This window comes from Numenius arquata, chromosome 23 (assembly GCF_964106895.1).
Source record: "Numenius arquata chromosome 23, bNumArq3.hap1.1, whole genome shotgun sequence".
Taxonomy (NCBI): Eukaryota; Metazoa; Chordata; class Aves; order Charadriiformes; family Scolopacidae; genus Numenius; species Numenius arquata.
In genome coordinates, this window is record NC_133598.1 from 6,743,270 (window position 1) to 6,762,880 (window position 19,611).

The window sequence follows — 19,611 nt, forward strand, 5'->3', positions numbered from 1 at the left end:
TTCGTTATTGCCGGTTGGTTTGGGGATGCACGCGCTTCCGAAGCGGTGGTAAACCTCACCGGGAGAGGAAGGGATTTAACGAGCGGTGGGTTTAGGCTGGCTGAGCCGCACGAGGGCTCCTGCCACGTCCCCCCTGCTCTGCCCGTGTCCCCGGCACCGCCGTACGGCCCCGGCTGTGCCTCGGCGTCGGGGGAGCGGGGCCGGGGAATGTCGCAGGGTGATTTTAAAGCGCTGTGAAAGTTGCGGGGGGCTGCCTAAGTGCAAAGTGGTGTTTGAGGGAGGGAGACGGCGACACCCTGCCGTAGAGGAGGAGGCAGCCCCTGCATGAGCCGATGTATTATTTAGCGCTCACAGATGTCTTGAACTTTTTTTTCTCAGTTTGAGGACGGGCCCCTCGCTCGGAGCAGCGAAGGGCCGTGGTCGTTGCGGCTGATCCAAAGTGACAAGGCTTCCAGCTCCTTCCGAAGTGCCTCCGAGAGAGACTAACGGGGACTTGACAGGAGTCCAGCTTTGTTCCCTTCCCAGCCCCGCCGCTCCCCAGGGGCTGGGACGAGGGAGTCGCTGGTGCAGGGACCCAAAACTGCCCCAAATCAGGCTGTGCTCAGCTCTTGGCGTTGCCCCATCATAAGATGGGGCTCGGCAGCACCCTGGCTTTGCGGGCCCCATGGATTTGCCCCTTCCCACGGGTCTGGGCACAGTCTCAGGGCTTTTTCCCCTCAGCCATGGCGTGGCTGCAGCCGCCTGGTTGTTGCAAGCGAGATCTGTTGTAAACAAACCAAACCCCGCTCAGCTCCTGGAGGGTGCAGCACCGCCGGGGCAGCAGCTAACGCTGCAAAGAATCAGGGTGGTTTTTTGGAGGCAAAACGTCCTTGAGCAGGAGTGTTTTGCAGAGGAGGAGTTCGGAGCTGTGCTTTGCCGTGGGTGACTGGGAGGTGGCAGAGCCAGGGACTGACAGATCCCTGGCCTGACCTGTTTTGGCATCCTCTTTCCTTGTTTGTCTCCAGCGTGTGCTTAGTTGCACGGGCCATTAACACAGTGGACTCCTTGTGCTGTGCTGACGGAGAGGAAAAAATTTTAATACAATGGTTGGCACGGGCTGCGTGGAAACAGCCTTCAGACCTCGACACCTCGCTCCCGCCGGGGTTGTGTGCCCGGCACTGCCAGCCACCGGGCTGGCACAGAGACCAGCGCCTTCCCCTGCGGCTCCGCTGGGCCGGGGTTGGGTGTAAAACCCAGCATCTCACCCCTGAAGGGAGCAGGATCCTCTCTGGGCTGTGTGGGATGGGATCCAAGGGGATAACCGGCTCCTGAGGCTTTGCTGTTTGCCTCCAGCAAAATGTTGAGCCCCGGGGAGCTTCGCCTCCCTCCCTGCGGAGGAGGCTGCTGTAGCTCAGGGTGGCTCCGGGATCCTGGGGACCGGTCCCTTTCGGATCACGGGCCTCCACGGAAACACCCTGTGGCCCCTGTTCCTGCTGCCGCAGCATCTCCACAGGGTTTTGCCATCTGCTGCTCTGGCCGCAGCCGCCAGCTTGGCTCGCCCTGCTGCCAGCCTGTTCTGGGTGGCTGCCTCCGGGTCCCAGTGACACTTGCTGGTGACTCCGTGGACCCCCCTGAGCCTTTCACAGCCGGTTCCTCCTTCCCTGCCCTGAACAAGAGGGAAGGAGGGTTCCTGCCTGTGCTGGCGAATGTGGGGTGCCAAGGTGGGATGGGGCAGCCTTGGGTGTCTTCGCTTCGGAGGGAAAGGCTCTTTGGCAGCCCAAAATGCTGATATTAGTCTTTTCTTTTGGGAACTGTATAAAACAGACAGGATCTGGTTTGGTCATAGGAATATTTGCCCTTAGAGAGGGAGGGAGAAGGGGTGTCCGGAGACCTGAGGGTCCCCATCGTGTCTCCCCGCAGGTGACGCACTGGCTTGGCAGATGTTGCCCCGATTGACGTAGGACCCAAGTCGCTTGGGCCGAGGATGAGCAAACCCACAGACCTGCAGCACGACCTGGAACAGAGCCTCCCAGCCATTGCCTCCATCAGCACCTCCTTCTCCCAGAGCCAGGGCTTCTCCCCGTACTACTACGTCTCTCCAGAGAAGAGAAAAGCCATCTCAGATGTGAGGAGGACTTTCTGCCTCTTCGTCACATTTGACCTGCTCTTCATCTCTTTGTTGTGGATCATCGAATTGAATGTAAGTCGGGGGCAGCAAATCCGTGGGGTCTTTACCCTTGTAAGTTGTGCTCGTTTAAACTCGGTTCCCTCCGCCGTTAATTGCTCTGCTTCAGAAGTCTTGGGCCAAGTCTTTGTTTGTTCTTCCCAGCGCTTCTGCTGATCTGCGCTGGCCGAGGAGCCGCTGTGCAGTCCCTGTGAGCTAAAGTCCAGCTCGTTTCCTGCCGCCGGGCTCTGTTGTGGCCGCCCGGGGTCGTTAACACCGTGGTCTGTGACGCTCCCTGTTGTGGAGTAATGAGACCTGGGGCCCGTGGAATGTCTCTCCTGCTCCCCTCGCCTCACGTGAAGCTCCTCGCTGGGTTTGCCGGGCAGCTGCCAGCTTCGCTGCCCTGCCTTGTTCTTGGAGGAGGATGTGCAGACCCTCCTCTCGCCCTCGCAGCTGTTGGGCAGCGACAAAAGGGGCTTTGAGCTTTGGTCCCAACGTTCTGCTACTAATCTCAGCTTCTGAAAGCGGGAGGTGCTGGTCCATGGCACGGGGGAACCCACGAAGGGGAACACAAAGGTTTCGATCCCCTCTGAAGCGGCTGTCACAGGCTGCTGTGTTTGCTCAGCGCGTCGACTGTTGCAATGCCCAGGGAAAATCCAGTTTATTTCCCCCAATCCCATCAGGTCAAAGTTACTCCCCAAGCTGTATTTTGTTTATCTTTCCTGAACTGGTCCCAACTGGTTTCGGCCGTGCTGGGGGTGGGTTTCGGGTACGACATGTCCTCCCGTGGAACAAGCCGAGCGGGGAGGCGAGATGAACAGATAGACCCCAGCGCTTCTGCGGCCGGTGTCTGGCCTTTATTTATCAGCACTGGATCCTGCCCTCACTTAACGGCTCTTATCTCTGCCCTCTTTATCTCCTGGGTGTCTGCACTTAACAGATTGTCTCTGCCAGCGGCTCCCTCCCCTTGCCTGTGCAGTGTCCAGAGCCTGAAGAGACCCCTGTGTGTGTGTGTGTGTGTGTGTGTGTGTGTGTGTGTCCCACCCCGAGTAGGAAAAACCATCTCTCAGCCAGCATTCCAGCGATGCCGACGGTGTCCTGCACGGCCCGGCTTGGACCCCGGCCTCCTGCTCTTGTCCCCGTTCTCTGGGCTCTTTGGAGAAGTGCTGTCTACAAATCAAAAAAAAAAAAAAATATATATATACCCAGCCTCAGGGAATTAATCTGCCAGCACGGTCACCAGGGTGATTCTGAGCATAGGTCTCCCAGGTAGCCATTAATGAGTGACTAACTGCTGATATTTGGGCCCCGAGCCGAGATGCTGCATATTTAAAGCTATTAGGACAGCTTATTTTCCTAGTTATGAAGAGCAGCGATTTTTTATATCATGACTAATGCTTTTTTTATCAAACGGTTTCCTTCGCTGCGAGATAAGCCCAGCAAATTGGCCCCTCGTTAAATGTCTGTTGCCTGCAAACTGTAATTCCGCGAGCTCGCTGCTCTCCGAGAGATGCCTCAGAGACGGTTCTTCTTCCTTCTTCATGGCCGTGGCCTGTATTTAAACTGAAAACACCTCCCGGAAATTGGAATCCGAAGCTTTTCTGGTGTCTCCTTCCTCCTGCAGCATCTCGTAGCGGGGAAGAGGCTTTCGGAGGCGGCTCAGCAAAGCCGGCTGGCAGGAGTCCCGCAGCCGCAGATCAGATAAAGCAATAGTGCAGAACCGCTTTGCTTCCCCCTTCCCTGAATATTAAGCACCGGCCCTGACCTAGAGGGACCGCTTCCCGATGGCTGCCTCTTCTGTCCTTGGACTGTCTGACAAGAGGGTGCCAGGACATCAGGCTGCCAAGAACTGGCCTGAGATCCACCAACTTGTTTCTCACAGATCATCAAACAGCTGTCAGCCTGCACCCGCGTCCAGGCCAGCTGGGCTGCGTTCAAACCAATAGCCTAAAGGTGAAGCATTTGTTCCAGTTACCTGAGCCATCCGCTTTCTCATAAACAGCCATTCCGGGCTCCCGAGAAACAAGGATTTATGGTGTCAAAGGTACCAGGGCCTGTCGGACCCCAGATTTTCTCAGGGTGAGGCAAGAGAGCTCTTTCCGTGAGCGTTTTTTCCACACAATATCTCAGAAAGCGCTTTTGCCTCTTTCAGATTTCCTCGCAGCCTCTCTGTGCGTGTCCCTCCTCCTCCTCCTCTCCTTCCTCTCCTCCTTCCCCAGTGCGTTTGAACCTGCCAGTTGCCTTCCTCGCTCAGACGTCCTGAAGGGCGGCTCGGCACCGCTGCGAGCCGTGGGGAGCCAGCTGGCCTGCAGGGAAGGAAGGAGAGGGGACCCCTGGGTGCTTTGCGTGCCGAGGACGATGGCAGCTTAAATTCCACCGCTTCCCGGCGTGACCCCTGAGACCCCTCACAGGGAGATACTTGGATTGTCCAGCTGTGGGAGACGCTTCGCTGGGCTGTTCCTGAAGGTGCTAGAGAAGCAGTTTCCTGTGGTTTTTCACTGTTTTTTTTTTTTTCTTCCTGCATTTCCTCCCGTACAGCTGAAGTCTGTCACCTGAAGCCACGTGTGGCAGCCATGGGCACGAGTGGGAGGTGGTGTCCGGCCAAGCTTTACAGCTGTGAGAGTTGTGCTGAGCCGAAAGAGCGGTTTTTCAGCGTTAGAAAAACCCCACGTAGGAGTGTTTAACGTGCCCACGTGCTGCTCCAGCTCCAGCTGCCCGACTCATGCTCCTCGCTGTGAAACCGAGGGTGAAATGGGCTGTCGCATCCTGCCGTGGTCCTGCCTTGGCAGAGAAGCCGGCGGCAGGCATTTGTATGCCCGATGCATAACCTGACCCGGCGGTAACCCCCGGCCACCGCTCGGCCGGGTTATTTCTACCATTAGTTTCTTATCAGTGCACTCAATAGCTTTCTGCTTTCCTGTCTCCCCTTCAGACCAAGGATGGCATTCAGAAGAACCTGAGGAATGAAATCATCGAGTACAAATTTAAGTCCTCTTTCTTCGATATATTTGTGAGTATCCCAGAGCGCTGCAGGTGAGGAAACGGCTTCGGAGCTTGGGGTGGCGAGGCTGAAGGCTGGGCAGGGAGGGTCTGCGTGCCAAGGGGGGTCTTGGGGGCTCCCTGCAGCCTTGCCCCTCGCCTGGCTCGGAGAAATCGGGCAGGTCGCAGCCCGTCCTGTCGCTGCCTTGACCCCGTCTGTCTGGGTGGTGATGTCCTCGGGAGCTGGCCCCGTGTCTGTGTCCTCCCAGCACCTGGCAGAGGGACAAGGGCAGTGATTAGTGTCGATGGCTTTTTGTTTTTAAAGGTCTTGGCTTTCTTTCGGTTTTTTGTGTTGCTGCTGGCCTATGCCATCGTAAAGCTGCGCCACTGGTGGGTCATAGCGGTAAGAAGGCCATTTCTGCTTTCCTGTTTTTAGTTTTTCCTCTCTCCTCCTGGAGTTCGCAGGGATCCGAGCTACGTAAATTTATTTTTCAGGTCACTACATTGGTATCCAGCGCCTTCCTGATTGTGAAGGTCATCCTCTCCGAGGTTGGTTTCCTTGGGCTCGCAGGGGATTGCTTTGTGATTACTCGATGCTGCTGTTTTCTCGTTTGTGTGAACTCCCCGTGGTTTCTGCTTTCTTCCCTCCCCGCAGCTTCTGACCAAAGGGGCTTTCGGCTATTTACTTCCCATCGTCTCGTTTGTCATTGCTTGGCTGGAGACTTGGTTCCTGGATTTTAAAGTCCTAACTCAGGAAGCAAAAGAGGAACGTTGTGAGTATTTCGCTCCCCTCTGGGAGGAGTTGGCAGCTGAGAGCACCAGGCCTGGGGTTTCTGCTGCTTTGGCAGCACCTTGACAGATATGACATTTATGGAGAAGTGATCTCCAGGCTGGCTGTGACGGTGCGTGCCTGACTCAATTCTGTTATGGTATATAAGTCCCTTCAGGGGAAGAAAATACCAGATTATAAAAAGCATCTTTTAATTGGGTGGAGAAAAACGTGCCAGATTCCCCAATGTCTGGATCCTGAAGCCAGACACGTTGGAAAGGGAGCTCACCTCCGCGTCGCAGAAAATGTTTTGAAACAGTGGGATGGATGCCAGGCGGACTCTTGGACTCTCCGTCCCTGGGTATCTGTCGCTGGGTCGGGGCTGGGGACCTTTCAGAGAGGATTGCTTCACTCCCAAACGCGTTGCAGGGGCGCGGCGTGAGTTATGGGGTGTGAAATTTTCCAGCCCCTGCTCGCTGAGGTCAGACTAAACGGAGATCGGGTCTGACCTAATGCTTCACAAATTACCCCCCGGTGGCGGGTGCCTGTAACTTCCCGGGGTCCCTTCCAGGGAGTGGGTGCTCGGCCTGGACTGGCACGTCCGCCCCTTCCTAAGGCGGCAAAAGGAGTTTGTCGCTCTCCCAGGCTTCGCTGACGTAAGAGGACTTGGGAAATGGCACGTAAATGAAGGAGGATTTGTCAAGCGGGGCTCGATCCGAAATGCACTGAGTGACTGGAAAACACCAGAGGATGTTTGGGTCTTGCAAGGAGGCTTTAAGATGAAAAATGATCAAGTGTTTAATGCCTCTATTGGATTAGGCTCAGGTTCCAAATTGCTTCCAGGGGAAGCTCTTATTTAATTAGATGCTTAATCGCCTTTGGATTTGACAGGCAAAAGAGCCCATTGATCTCCATGCAGATAAAATGTCTCAAACAAAAGATGAGGCAATAGGAGCTGAAAAGCTTGTGGGCTGGCTGGTGTCGGTGCGAAAAGACCAGCTGTGTCTGGAAGAAAGTGGCTGGGAGGGTGGTTGAGTTAGGGATGGATGTGGTGGGGGCTCTGGGACCCCTTGGTGTCGAAGCGTTGGACTCCGTGTGTGTAAAACCTGGTGCTTTGGTTGGCAGGGTACCTGGCAGCCCAGGCTGCAGCCTCCCGTGGGCCCCTGCTCTACCCCAGAGCCCTTTCCGAGGGGCAGTTCTACTCCCCACCGGAGTCCTTCGCAGGTAAGACGTGCTCCTCCTCCTCCTCCCCTTCTGCCGTCACCTCACCGCCTCGTTTCCCCACCTTGTTCCCTTCGCAGCATTCTTCCCGGGTCTCCTCACCTCTATAATCACCTCCTCCCCGAGCTCTTGTCTCGTTATCCCGGCCCTTGGCAGCGGCGGGTGCCGGAGCCTCCAAGAACTGACGCTGTAAAAACGGGCTCCCCTCTCCTCACCCTGCGCCTGGGCAAGGGAGGGGGGGACACGGCCATGCTGTCCCCGTGCCATCTGTGGAGCAGCGTCACGCTCTGCCCCACGTGCCTGGCTTCGGCTCTGTGGGAAACGGGAGCCTTTTGTGGTCTTGGGATTAAATGCGGTGGCTAAAGTACTCGAAAAATGCTGCCCTGGGGATGAGGGCATGGGGCGGAGGGGGGGTGAGTCGCCACAAGCAGGTGAGGATAAGAGCTGGCATCACGCCACCACCCTGTGACACTGCTTCGTGCCGGCTCCGGAGACCTCCCCTGCTCAGGATCGAGGAGATGTCAACCGGAGCAGTTGTTGTCTCGGTGTAGCTGACACCTGGTCCGTGCTCAGCCTTCTGGAGAGCCAGGCAGTGCCTGTCAGCTGGCTGCGGAGCGGGGACCGGGGCTGTGCTGGGGTTGTCCCTACTGACAGCCCTTCCCGGCGGACATGGGGATCGGACACTGTCTGTCCCAGAGAGATTGTACAAGCGGGGTCTTCATCAACTCTGTGTTAATTGCGTGCTTTCCCTCCCCCAGGGTCGGACAATGAGTCGGATGAGGAAGGTGCAGGGAGGAAGGCGCTGACGGCTCAGGTAAATAGAGGCAGCGTGGCCTGAGGTCGGCCATCCCTGCCCTGTCAGGCTGATCCAGGGCCGTGGGAGGCTCCAACAATCCTGCAGCCCCATCAGAGCACCCAGAGGCTGCTGTCCCTCGTGTCACAGCCCTCTGTTCTGGGGACATTTGGAGCTCTGCCTGCCCCTTGGCACCAGGCTGTGCCCTGGGACCGGTGGCATCGTGGCCATCGCAGGAGGGGCTCCTCGGGGTAACGCTCGACATGAACCCCCTTCCCCGGGGCTGGGCTCTGCCTCCTGCCTGTCCCTCTCTCTCTGTCCCTCTTCGGTCCCTGATCACGTGGTGACATACCAAGAGGGGCATCACCTCAACCATCCCCGCTGAGCTGTGGCTCCCCAGGGCGGCCCTTCGCCTCCCCGAATCCTGGAACTGGGCACAGGCTCCTTCCTGCTCCTTTCCAAGCGGTTCCGCTGCCTTTCAGCCCCGGTTCTGGCACCTCCACGGAAGGAAGCCCTGGGCATCTCCCAGCCCTTTGCCTGCTGGAAACCCTTCCGTTAAGGCGGGAGACTCGCTGGTGGACGCAGCTGGTGTGTGGATACGAGCCAGGGCAGGGAGCGTGACTTTGAGCTCCAAAACGAGGCCTCTGTGACCCAAATTGAGAGATTTCTGCGGTGCGGTGATGGGAGAGATCCCCTTTCCCTCTGCCAGCCTGGGGGGGGTTGGTGGGGAGAGGGGCAGGTAGCCAGCCTTGCACCCACACTTCGGGCTTCCTGCAAACCCAGCTGATGGGATTCTCCCTTCTCTCCTAGGAAAAAGAGTATATCCGACAAGGCAAAGATGCGATGGAGGTTGTGGACCAAATCCTTGCCCAGGAGGAGAACTGGAAGTTCGAGAAAAACAATGCAAGTGTCGTGTGTGTGTGTGTGTGTCCCCCCCGACCCCACCTGCCGGCAGAAAGCACGGATGGCTTAGCAAAAATGGGAGGAGAAATGAGGCTTTTGAAACCTCCTTGCGACATGAAAAATTAACAAGCGTTACAATTACCTGATTGAATTAGGAATCTATTCCAGTTCAGTTAAATGTAAAATCCCCTCTTATTTAATTAGACGTTTAATTGCCTTCCCATTTGACAGGAAAGAGCCCATCACTCCTCCCTCTAGACAGCAGGGGCGGGCAGCTCACCTTTGGTAGCCGTTGGGCTACTGGAGGGCCCTGTCGCTGCAGGTCCTGCCCTTGCTTCATGGCAAGGTGCCTTTGAGCATCTCAGGGAGACTGAGCCAAACGGGGATCTGGCCTTTCTGCCCAGGAGAGTGTGGGGCAAACTGCTCCTCCCACCCCCAAAGCTCTTTGTATCCCCCCTTCCCCAGGACAGGGACCTTATGGGTGCTGGAGCGTAAGTCGGGGATGTGCCATCTTTCCGCTGTGGCTTTGCCGAAGGGGTCTGCAAGTCGTGCCCCTTGTTTGGGGCAGCACAGAGGCCCCCAAAGCAAAGCGGGCCCCCCATCTGCCTCTTTCCTCACTGCGCTGGTTCATTCCCTGAGCCACAGTAGAGTTTTCCGGGGTATTAGAGCTCCTTTCTCTCCCCAAAGGGTGGAGAGAAAGGGGATGGTGTCTCTGTCCCCTAAACCCAACCTTGCTTTCTGCTTGTGGGTCTGCAACGTGAGTGGGGTGAGAGTCCTGCAAACTGCAGTCTCATCTGGTGTTTAAAATTCCCCTGTCAAGTGATCCATTGTCTGATGCCAAACTAGCTGGGCAGATTGTTTTCTTTATCCGAGGCGGGAGCGGGGGGGATGGATTTAAATAGACTAATCAGAGTTTAACACGGGGCTAACGATGAAAGGTTATCATCTGTCCATCCCTGACCCCTCCGGGGACTCTCTCCTGGGATGTAGGTAACAACAGCGGCGTTGGCAAAGCGACCCCTTGCTCTTGTCCCGGCGTCGGTAGCTCATTATGGAGAGAATTTGACCTTGACGTGGGGTTTGCAGCCTGGCGTGGGGCGGGTTCTTTTTCTGTCTCGTCGCTGCCGCTGCTGCTACTCGGGATGTTGTTTTGTTTATGGAAATTTGTGCCTGTGCATCTAAAACGCGCTCAGTGCGGCTCCCGTGCTGGGGGTCGCTGCCTGGTGCCCGGGGGGGGACAAGGGGACACTCGAGGGATGTCGCACGAGGCCGGATGGCTCCTGCAGTCCCAGCCTTTGCAGGCTTTACCCCAGATAGAGGCAATTTCTTTTTGCTATCGTAAATGTAACTTTCTTATTTCCTGCACAGGACTTTGGTGATGTTGTTTACACTTTTGAAATACCTTTCCACGGCAAGACCTTTATTTTAAAGGTAAGAACCTTCCTGGGTCACTTCCTCAGTCCTGTGGGGGTACGGGCAAAGGGCGACTGCTCTGCTCAGAGCCACGGCTCAGCTTTCACGCTCTCCCCTGGCCCTGGCAGGGCAGGTCAGGCTGCAAACACACTCTCTTTGCTTGAGACAGATGAACCGCGCTCCTCGCTCTAGGGAATCTCTCCAGGAAAGCCCCTTGGCTGGCAGACAAACTCCCCAGCAAATATGCTCAGGCCCCAGTCTCTGCTGGTAGAAGTGGGAGCAGGTGACTGCAAGACTCGCTTCCAACCCCAGCGTCTAGGACTAATCTGACCAAGGAGGCTAATTGCAACTAATTGCCAGCAAGACCAGGGCTGAGCGTGCGTCTGCTGCCGCCTGGCATTGAGAAGAGCTGCTCGGAAGTGCCTTGCTCTGTGCCCTCTCGCTGGAGTGGTTTGGCTGGAAACCACGCTTTAATGAAGCATTGGTGCTGCGGTGGCTTTTCTTTGTTCCAGTGCATATGTTGCCTCGCTGGCAGGAGCTGCCGATGGAGCAGCTCTGTATTCCCGAGGAAAAAAAAGAAAAAAGCTGGATGGTCCCACTTTACTGCATTAACCGTTTGCCTCCAAAGATCCCCCATCCCACGGGGACGTGGAGAAATGAAAGTTGTAAGCGCTGGAGCTCAGAAAAGCTTTTCAGCAACTTCCTGAAAGCAGAACTGCTGAGAAAGTGGGGTGAGGGTGGGGAGAGGAGCCAGCCCTGAGGTCCGTCTGTCTCGCTGTGTTACAGACGGACGCTCGCCCTCTCTGACCTTGGCAGGACCTCGGCAGTTCAACAACTGCTGGGACCCGAGGTCTGCTCTGTCCTCTCTGGCTCCGTGTGTCCTTTCAGGCCCCTGGGGACCAGAGCGTTGTGGCAGAGGGGTGTCAGCCTTGAGCCGGGCCGACCTCCCCAGTGCCCTCCTGTGTTATCCCAGTTGTTCTTTGGGCTCTGCCTTGGCCTTCCTTAAAAATAACCTTACCGAAGCAGAGCCGGGGGACTGGCTAACTGCTCTGGCTCTGTCCTCAGGCTTTCCTACAGTGCTCTGCCGAAACGGTTTACCAGGAGGTTATTCTCCAGCCCGAGAAGATGATCCTGTGGAACAGAACGGTGGCAGCTTGCCAGGTGAGCGCGCCGGACAAAGATGGCTTAATCACAGGAGCTCCTTGGAGCGGGGAGAGTTGGAGCTTCCCAGTCCAACGCCGGCTGTCGGCGGTGCCCGGGCCCTACTGGAGCTTAGCTGGATCCGAGTCGCTGAGGCGTTAAATCTCCGCCGCTCATCCGTACGATCCGAATGCTCTGCGGTAGCCAGCTGCCTGCGTGTGCCCGGCCAAAAGCCCACGAGGTGGGCAGGGAGATGGGCCAGCGGGCTCAGCCCAGCCTGATTTTTTTCCTTGGGAGGCTTTGGGCGTTTCGCACCCTTGGTGTAGCGGGGGGTCCGGAGGCAACGCCTGTGCCCCCTGAAAGGCAGTGCCAGAGCAGGAGACAAACCTGTGCCCACGTTGCCAATGAGCTGGTCCCCCTCGGCCTCAGATCAGCTGCTAAAGACACCCCGGTTGCTGTAAATCCTGCTGCTGTTGTAGGGGAGGGTCGGTATCGCCCAGCTGTTGGCACCTGCAGGCACAGGCTGAGGGAATATCTCTCTTCTTTTTTTATTTTCTCTCCCCCCCACCCCCCCTCCCCAGATCTTGCAGCGGGTTGAAGACAACACGATCGTCTCGTACGACGTGGCAGCTGGGGCCGCGGGCGGTGTCGTTTCCCCAAGGTCAGTTTATTCCACTGTCTGTTCCGTTCTGAGCCCCTAAACACCCTCCAAAAACAGGGAGAGAAGCATCCAACCGTGGTGAGAACGCTCTGCCCGCTCCTCGCTGGCCGGGAGCTCCCGGTGCCAACGAGGCAGGGCTGGCTGGGGCTGTGGGTAACGCTCCCAAAGGCGAAGAGCCCCTGAATTCTCCTCCAGACGTTCCTGGCAGGAGTCTCGGAGCTCAAAAATCTGTCTCAGTCAGTCAGTCGGTCTCCCTGATAACAGCGCTGCGCTGTGCTTTGTCCCTGTGTTGACATACCGCTGCCACAGCCTTTCCCGGAGAGCAGGACCTACTCCTTCAATGTCCTGTTGCACATTTTTAAATCACTCATCGCCCTTTTTTTTGTGTTGTTTTTTTCTTTTTTTTTTTTTTTTTTTTTGCTTAGGGATTTTGTGAACGTGCGGCGGATCGAGAGGAGAAGAGACAGGTACATTTCCTCAGGGATGTCGACCACGCACAACCTGAAGCCTCCGCTCTCCAAATATGTCAGGTAAGAGGCAGGTTCTATTAGTATTATTTTTTTTTTTTAGCTGGGATCTGACACACGCGCTTTGCTTCAGCTCAGGGCGAAGCTGAACCTTCGTTTCATTTTTAAATGAAAACCCTGCTGTCTTTCTGGCAGCCTTTGCAGGAAGCTGATCTATTTGTGGAACTAAACCTTGCTTCCCTTGTTCTTCTTCCTTTGTTGAAGAAACTCTCCGTGCCGCTCGCTCGGTGTTGCTCGGGCGTTTCCCAGCTCCCGGGCTCAGGGGGGAGTGGAGGTGCCGACCAGGAACAGCACAAACCCCAACCCAGTCCGCATCCTGTTTGTGTAACAGTTAATTCCCAAACAGGGCCGGCTGCCATTCCTGAGGGGCAGTAAACAGCTGACCGTGGCTCGCTTTGAGCCTCTCAAATGCCTTTTGCTTCTCGTAAGCCCGTCGCTTGCTGACTTTAAAGGCTGCGGAGGTTGAGAGATGGTCCCGTGGGTGAAGGGAGCTGCGTCAGGATGGACCGGCTCCCGAAGCGGCGGCAGGTCTTTGGCCTCTCCCTTTCCGAAGGGACAGCTTCTCCCGGCTGCTGATGGATCTCGGCGGGGTTGGTCTCATCAAACAAGGACTCCTTGTTACTGTCTGCGCCGGTGCCTGGGGCCCAGCTGTGCCACTTCGCGCACTGACTTTGTTTTTCCTAATAATCTGGTTAAAGTAATTGACATTTTAACTCGGAGCCGTTACAGCTGCCTCAGTCTATTTAAGAGCTGGGGATTTCAGGGCCCTAGAAAAATCTTTTTTACAAATGTATGCAGCAAAAATAGCGTGTTTCTGAACAGGGAACCGAAATCTGTATTTGGGCTGCGCGTTGTGAGCGCGGCTCTTGTCTCTGAGACGGATCAGATGGTGCGAGGAAGGATCTGGGGGCTGTAGAGACAAGGCTCCCCGCGCCGAGCCTGTCCTGACCGCACAGGGCTTTCCCCGGCACCCGCTCCTTTGCACCCATTTCCACAGGGTTGTGCCTTGGAAAAACCCCCCGGTGATGAAGGAAGGGGCTGGCGTGGTCCAGAGGCAGAAGATGCTTCTCAGCCCGTGGCCCTGCGGCCGCCCTGGCACCACCGCTGCCAAGGCACCTGTGGGAAACCTGCCTTGCCGCGCTCGTCGCTGTGCCCGCAGCCAAAGCAGACCCTTCCCGGGCGCTCTGAGCATCTGCTCTTACCCCCCCCCCGGGCTCTAATCCTCGCTGCCAGGCGGAGGAGGGGGGGGCTGCTGCTGCCAGAGCCGGCGCAGGATGGGCGCCGTGCACCCCGGAGCGTTAGGAAATGGTTTTTCAGCCGGCCCCGGCGCTGACTCTGTGCTCTGGGTTCCCCGCAGGGGCGAGAACGGGCCCGGAGGATTCATCGTCCTGAAATGTCCCAGCAACCCCAGGGTCTGCACCTTCATTTGGATTCTCAACACGGACCTGAAGGTAAAACCGGTTCCTCGCCCATGCGGGAGCGCTGCGGCCGTATCCCGTCCCCAGCAGAGCTCACGGCTGCCTGCTGGGGGCCTGCTCTCCGCTCCCAGCGGTTGCCATCCTGCTGGCCCCTTCCGAAAGCGGCTCAATAGCGAAGGCTGCCCTGAAGGGACTGGAGTTTTGCTGGTGGAGGTTAAACACTACCTGAAAATCACCCTTTTTTCCCCCAGTGCGAGGTGGGGAAGCTCTCCCTTACCTGGCTGAGATCTTGCTTGGGGGTTTCACATCTCTGTGTGCAGGATGCTGGGGGGGAGAGGAGATTTTTATCCTCTTTGGGGACCGAAAATAGTTGGGGATGTGTTGTCTGGCTGCTCCCAGGGACCCGCTGCAGGGGGGATTCATTCGCCTCTGCTCCCAGGGACCCTGCTACAACCACGGACACCTGCCCCCCCGGGGCTGCCCCCGCACCCGGGGAAAGGCGCTTTGCCCGTGTGAGATGACCCGGGTCTGGAGCTGTTTCGCTGTGTCCAGTCCTTGCTGGTGGCCCAGACAAAAGGCAGCGCAGGAAGGGAGCCGGGGTCGGGCGGATGGATGGGGGGGGAGCGGAGCTGGCCCGTTTTCTTCCTCCGCTGAAGGTTGACGTGGTAACGGGGCGCTGCAGCAGCGAGCACAAAGGCTCCATTCATCAGCGCTCTGCTGCAAAGCCCCCCTCCCCTCCCACGTCCCTCCCTCCCTCCCTCCCTCCCCGCAAAGTCGATCAGCTCCTGCCTTGTGAAACGCTTTGGAAAAGGATTTGCAGAAGCGTTTTCCCGGGCAGCGAGAGCAGGGGCAGAGCAGAGCGTGGCCTCCTTCCCCCTTTTTTGCTCTGGATCCCTGTTTTCTTTCACCGATCTGGCTCCGATGCCCCCCTCCACCCCTCCGAAACGCGTGGGTTCGGGGGGAGAACGAAACCCCCACTTGGTTGTGCAAGATGGGGCTCGGAAAGGAAAAACGTTCCTTGTGTTTCCTGGGCCGGAGAGCACTCGCCCACTGCCTGCCTCCGCTGCTGGGAGAAATGCCGGAGCGGCCGAGCTATTAATAAGCCGCTTGTCAACTGCTTCCACCATCTTCCTGAAGGGCCCTGCCCGTGCCCAGACCCCTCTTCTCTCCTGCCTTGCGATTTCCTTTGGCCCTGGAGAAGTATTTATAGCCCATGGCTCATCCCTTCCTGCTATGAAGGGTGAGAATTACACACGTGTGTGTGTGTTTTTGTGTCCCTGACGCAGCTTCGCCCCGGAGCTCGTTTCAGGGAAGTGTCTGAAATGGCCCCTGGACCAACGATCCCACCATCTCCTGCCCCCGTGTCGCAGAGAAAACCTGCTCCAGGGAAAAGTCTGTGCCTCCTGCCCTGCTGAACCACCCCAGTCCAAGGGGGGGGTCCTCCTGTGCCTGCCAGAACCCCCAAAATAGTCAGCCGGCCATCCCTGCCTGCACCCAGGACCCCCTCTCTGTCCCGGGATCCTCCGCAAGCCCCTGCTGCTGCTCCCAGCCCTTCCTCAGCTCCCTTCCTCCGCAGAGCCAAGGATTTTTTATATATATATATATATATATTTTTTTTTTTTTTTTTTTTTTAATGCATCTCACATAATAGAGCACAGGCCGAGGCGGTTGGGGTTGAGTCGTGCAGGGCTTTTTTAGAGAAATCAAAACGCATTTCAGTTCCTCCCCCGGAGAAGACTCCTTGAAAGTGGCAGCTCCCCGCTGCGGTGCTCGTGCAGCCCTTCATCGCTGGCATCCCCGGGTCGGGATGGGGACCTGCCCCGCATCCTTCGTCCCTCAGCCCTGACACCCCCAGGTCGGGATGGGGACCAGCCCCGTATCCCTCATCCTGGGTTGGCACCCCCCAGGTCACAATGGGGACTGGCCCCACATCCCTCGGCCCGGACTGATGTCCCCCGGGTCGGGATGGGGACCAAGCCCCCCATCCCTCAGCCCAGGCTGGACCCCCTGGGTCAGGATGGGGACCAACCCCACGTCCCTCAGCCCCACCCCGGGCTTCGGGGCTGCCCCGATTCACGTCTCCCTGCTCTGCTCTCCCCACAGGGTCGCCTGCCCCGGTACCTGATCCACCAGAGCCTGGCTGCCACCATGTTCGAGTTCGCCTTCCACCTCCGCCAGCGGGTCAGCGAGCTTTCTGGCAAGCCCTGAGCAGCGGGGGGGACATTCCCTCGCTGGACATTCCTCTGTCCTCTCTCCTCTGCGGCCGGGGGACACGGGGAGAGGACCCTGCCACCCCCCAGGAGAGGATGCCCCCTACTAACAGCGCTGAGATGAGGCTGGGGGTGCTCAGCTTCTCCTCCCACAATGGTTCTCCCTAACCAGGGCCCTGAAACCACTGACAATGTGTGCCAAACCCCCCCGCCCTGCCCTCCCCTGGATCCCACCTCCCCCTGCCCCTCACCCAGGGCTTGGGGGTTTGTCTCTGACACGCCCCCCCCACACCCCCCCCCCCCCGACTCCAGTTCTTGTGCCCCAGTTCCATGAGAAAGAGGGATCAGAGGAGAAGGCCACCTTTGGGTGAGGACAAAGGTCCGTCCCCTCTCGCAAAGCTCCGTGCCAGGCTCTGCCCCTTCACGGGGGGGGGGCAAAGGGGCCCTTGTCCTAAGGGCTGTGCCCCCCACCCGCCTCCCTGCAGGATGGGACAGGGGGGTCCATGCAGGGGACCCCTCCAGGGCTATTCCCTGGTGCTCAGGGCTGCCCAAACCCCCTTGTAGGGCTTGGCTGAGCTCGTGTGTGTCCCCCCCCCAGCAGAGGCAGAGCGTGATTTGCCTTAAGCAGAGACTTTTATCCTTTTTTTTTTTTGGGGGGGGGGGGGTTGCGGGGGCGACTGCGGCTTCTTTCTACCTGTGAGCGCCCGGTGCCGTGTTCTGCGCTATAAAGGGAAGCAGCGCCAAGCCCCCCGCAGGCGGGGGCGGATGCCGGCAGCGCTGTGAGGAGGGGGGCAGCGCCCATGCCGGGCCCCCCCCCCCCCGGCCTCTCTGTACCCCCCACCCCACTGTCCTGCGGGGTCCGGCCCCCCCGTGACGCCTCCGGCCGGTCCCTGTGAGAATTAAAAGCCTTGCACTGTTTGCAGCCCGTCGTCTTCCTCCTGCCCTTTGGAACCTGAGGGAATAAAATCGACGAGAAACACTGGCCCAGCTGCGATGTCAGTAGCCCATGGGGCTAGGGGTAGCCCAAAGCCCCCCCCTACGCTCGAAGGATGGGTCCTCTGTGGTCCTTTGGCCACTAGCCATCGGTGTCACTGTCCCCCATCCCGTGGTGGCACCTCCTGGGTATCAACGTGGAGCCCCCACCTCTGCATGGATCACCCTGGGGGGAAGGTTTCCCTGGGTTTGTTCCCGCCCCCCCCGGGTGGGGACCACCATGGCCGCAGGATGGTGGCCCAGGTGGCTGGAAGGGGTTGGAGACCCGCGGCCACCCCAGCAGCAGCCGTGGCCACGTGAGCCCCAGCCGCTGGCACCCGGCGAGCGCCCGTCTGTTCGCGGCCCCCATCTGTTGGCCCTACAAATAGCCCGGCCGGGGGGGGGGGGCCTGTGGCCAGCACCCCCCTGCCCGCTCACCTGGCACAGCCCAGCTCTGGAGGGGGGGACACTGGGATGGGACTCCCATGGCCCTTCAAGGGTGGCACGGCCACCGTGTTGGCAGTGGCCACCGGCAAAGCCGTTAGCACCTCCCGGGTCCGTGGTGTTGGCTGGTGGGGGGGGCCGGTGCCAGGGCAGGGAAAGGCCAGTCGTGCCCTGGGTGGGGGCCAGGGGGTCCTCTGCCCGCGCCATCACGTTGCCAGTGGGGTCTGCCCCCCGTCCCCACGGGGGACACATTTCTGGGGTTGCCCACCATGACGTGGTGGGGCGGCCAGCGCATGGGGCTGAGCGTGGCCGGACACGCACACGGGGTGACACGCGTGTCACCGGTGCCGTGCCCCCCCCCAGCGCCCCCCCCGCCGCCCCTTTGCTTGCCCTGAGGGGGCCCTTGGCACCCTCCCGTCCCCGCGGTGCCAGCGACACGTCCCAAAATAGCCTCGGCGGGGCCATATAAGCGGGTGGGCCGGGCCGGGGGGGGGTGACAGCGGCAGGATGCTGGGGCCGAGCAAAGTGGGGCGCAGCGGGGGGCTGCTCTCGGCCGCCCACCTGGGCTGCCACCTGCGGGAGGAGGACGTGGGGCGACGCGAGACCTTCAGTGCCGAGTGGTTGGACCTGGAGCTCAGCACCCGGCCCGAGGAGGGGTGAGGGGCACCCCAACGCTGGGTTGGGGTCCTTGGGGTGCTGGGGGGGGGGGGGACGACACTGGGTGGGTGAGGGTCCTCAAGGGTTGTGGGGTTCCCATAGGGTCTTGGGGTTATGGGGTGGCTCTAAGGGTCCCCATGGCGCTATAGGGAGAGTGTGGGGGGTTGCAGAGGATTTTGGGGTCCCCCAAGAGGCTGGGGGGGGGTGCTCCAATGGTCCCCATGGGGATGTGGGGGGTTGCAGGGATCTCTGGGGTCCCCAGGGGGCTGGGGGGGGTGTCCCTGGGGTCACAGGAGCTCCAGGGAGATGGTGGAGGGGGGTGTCCAAGAGGGGGCCTTGGGGGTTCCTGTGGGGAGATGGGGGGTCTTCATGGGGCTGGGGGAGGCTGGGCATCTACATGGGACCATGAGGGATGTGGGGGTCCCCGGGGGTCCCCATGGGGTGGGGTGGTCCCCATGGGGCTGTGCATGTCCTAGAGGGTCCCCGTGGGGTGGATGAGGCAATGGGGGTCTCCAGTGGGGACATGGAGACCTCCGAGGGGTGGGTGGTCCCCATGGGGGTGCCGGCAGGGTGGGGTGTCCCTAGTGGGTCAGAGCAGGATGTGGAGGTCCCCGTGGGGTGCTGGGACCCCCGTTCCCGCCCCCCACGAGCGTCCCGTGCCCAGGTGGTGCCGGCGGGAGGTGGACGAGCAGCACCGGGAGACGGTGGAGCACCGCGGGGAGGTGCGGGTGCTGCAGCAGCGCTCGCCCTGGGGGGTGCTGCGGGTGGGGTGCCTGGGGCAACCCCTGGCCCAGCACCTCCTGCCCTACGCCCGCACCCTGCCCCTGCCCCTCTTCGCCCCCCCGGACCTCCGCGGCGCCAAGGCGGGGGTCCCCCGCACCCTCTCCCGCTCCCTCTCCCACGAGGCCCAGAGGGGCTGAGGGTGACGGTGGGGCCAGGGAGGGGGTCGGGGTGGGGGGGGGGTGGGGGGGCAGGAGGATGATGCTGGGGGGAGGTGGGACCCGGACGCCTGGGTCCTCTCAGCCACCCCGAAGAACAGCGCAGGAGGGTGGGGGCAAGTGGGGGTGGGGTCCCGCTCACCTGGGACCCCCACCCCGCAACGGGGGTCGCGGAGGCCGGCGGGGATGGGGCGCCTGCGGTTCGGGGGGCTCCCGGCAGCACCAGGCGCGACTCAGTTTCCCTGGCAAAGAGAAGGGGGTGCAAGGATGGGGAGTGCTGAGACACACACCCCCCCCCCCGGGGCCAAACGGGGCCCTGGGGGGGTGTGGGGGGTGTGTGGAAGGGTGGGGGGGCTGCGGCGGGTCGCTCTGTGGGATTGTACAAACGATGGTCTTTGTACGGCAATAAAATGCCCAGCCTGG

The 19,611-nt window shown here is 59.5% G+C and overlaps 2 protein-coding genes across 3 annotated transcripts; both read left to right on the plus strand.

The window, feature by feature from the left end:
• The first annotated feature begins 1,963 nt into the window (after positions 1 to 1,963).
• STARD3 (StAR related lipid transfer domain containing 3) lies at positions 1,964 to 17,098 on the plus strand. Of its 2 annotated transcripts, XM_074162712.1 has the most exons (14): positions 1,964 to 2,179; positions 5,076 to 5,153; positions 5,448 to 5,525; positions 5,618 to 5,671; positions 5,778 to 5,895; positions 7,017 to 7,115; positions 7,871 to 7,926; positions 8,716 to 8,808; positions 10,177 to 10,239; positions 11,287 to 11,382; positions 11,943 to 12,022; positions 12,448 to 12,552; positions 13,907 to 14,000; positions 16,071 to 17,098. In XM_074162712.1, the coding sequence occupies exons 1-14, from the start codon at positions 1,964 to 1,966 to the stop codon at positions 16,173 to 16,175; spliced, it is 1,335 nt and encodes a 444-aa protein (XP_074018813.1). In that variant the 3' UTR covers positions 16,176 to 17,098. The 2 variants fall into 2 exon arrangements, with proteins under 2 accessions (XP_074018813.1, XP_074018815.1); XM_074162714.1 differs by lacking the exon at positions 5,618 to 5,671.
• Positions 17,099 to 18,091: 993 nt separating this feature from the next.
• Positions 18,092 to 19,611, plus strand: TCAP (titin-cap). Its single transcript, XM_074162983.1, has 2 exons — positions 18,092 to 18,249; positions 18,915 to 19,611. Exons 1-2 carry the CDS (start codon positions 18,101 to 18,103, stop codon positions 19,168 to 19,170), a joined length of 405 nt encoding a protein of 134 aa, XP_074019084.1. The 5' UTR covers positions 18,092 to 18,100; the 3' UTR covers positions 19,171 to 19,611.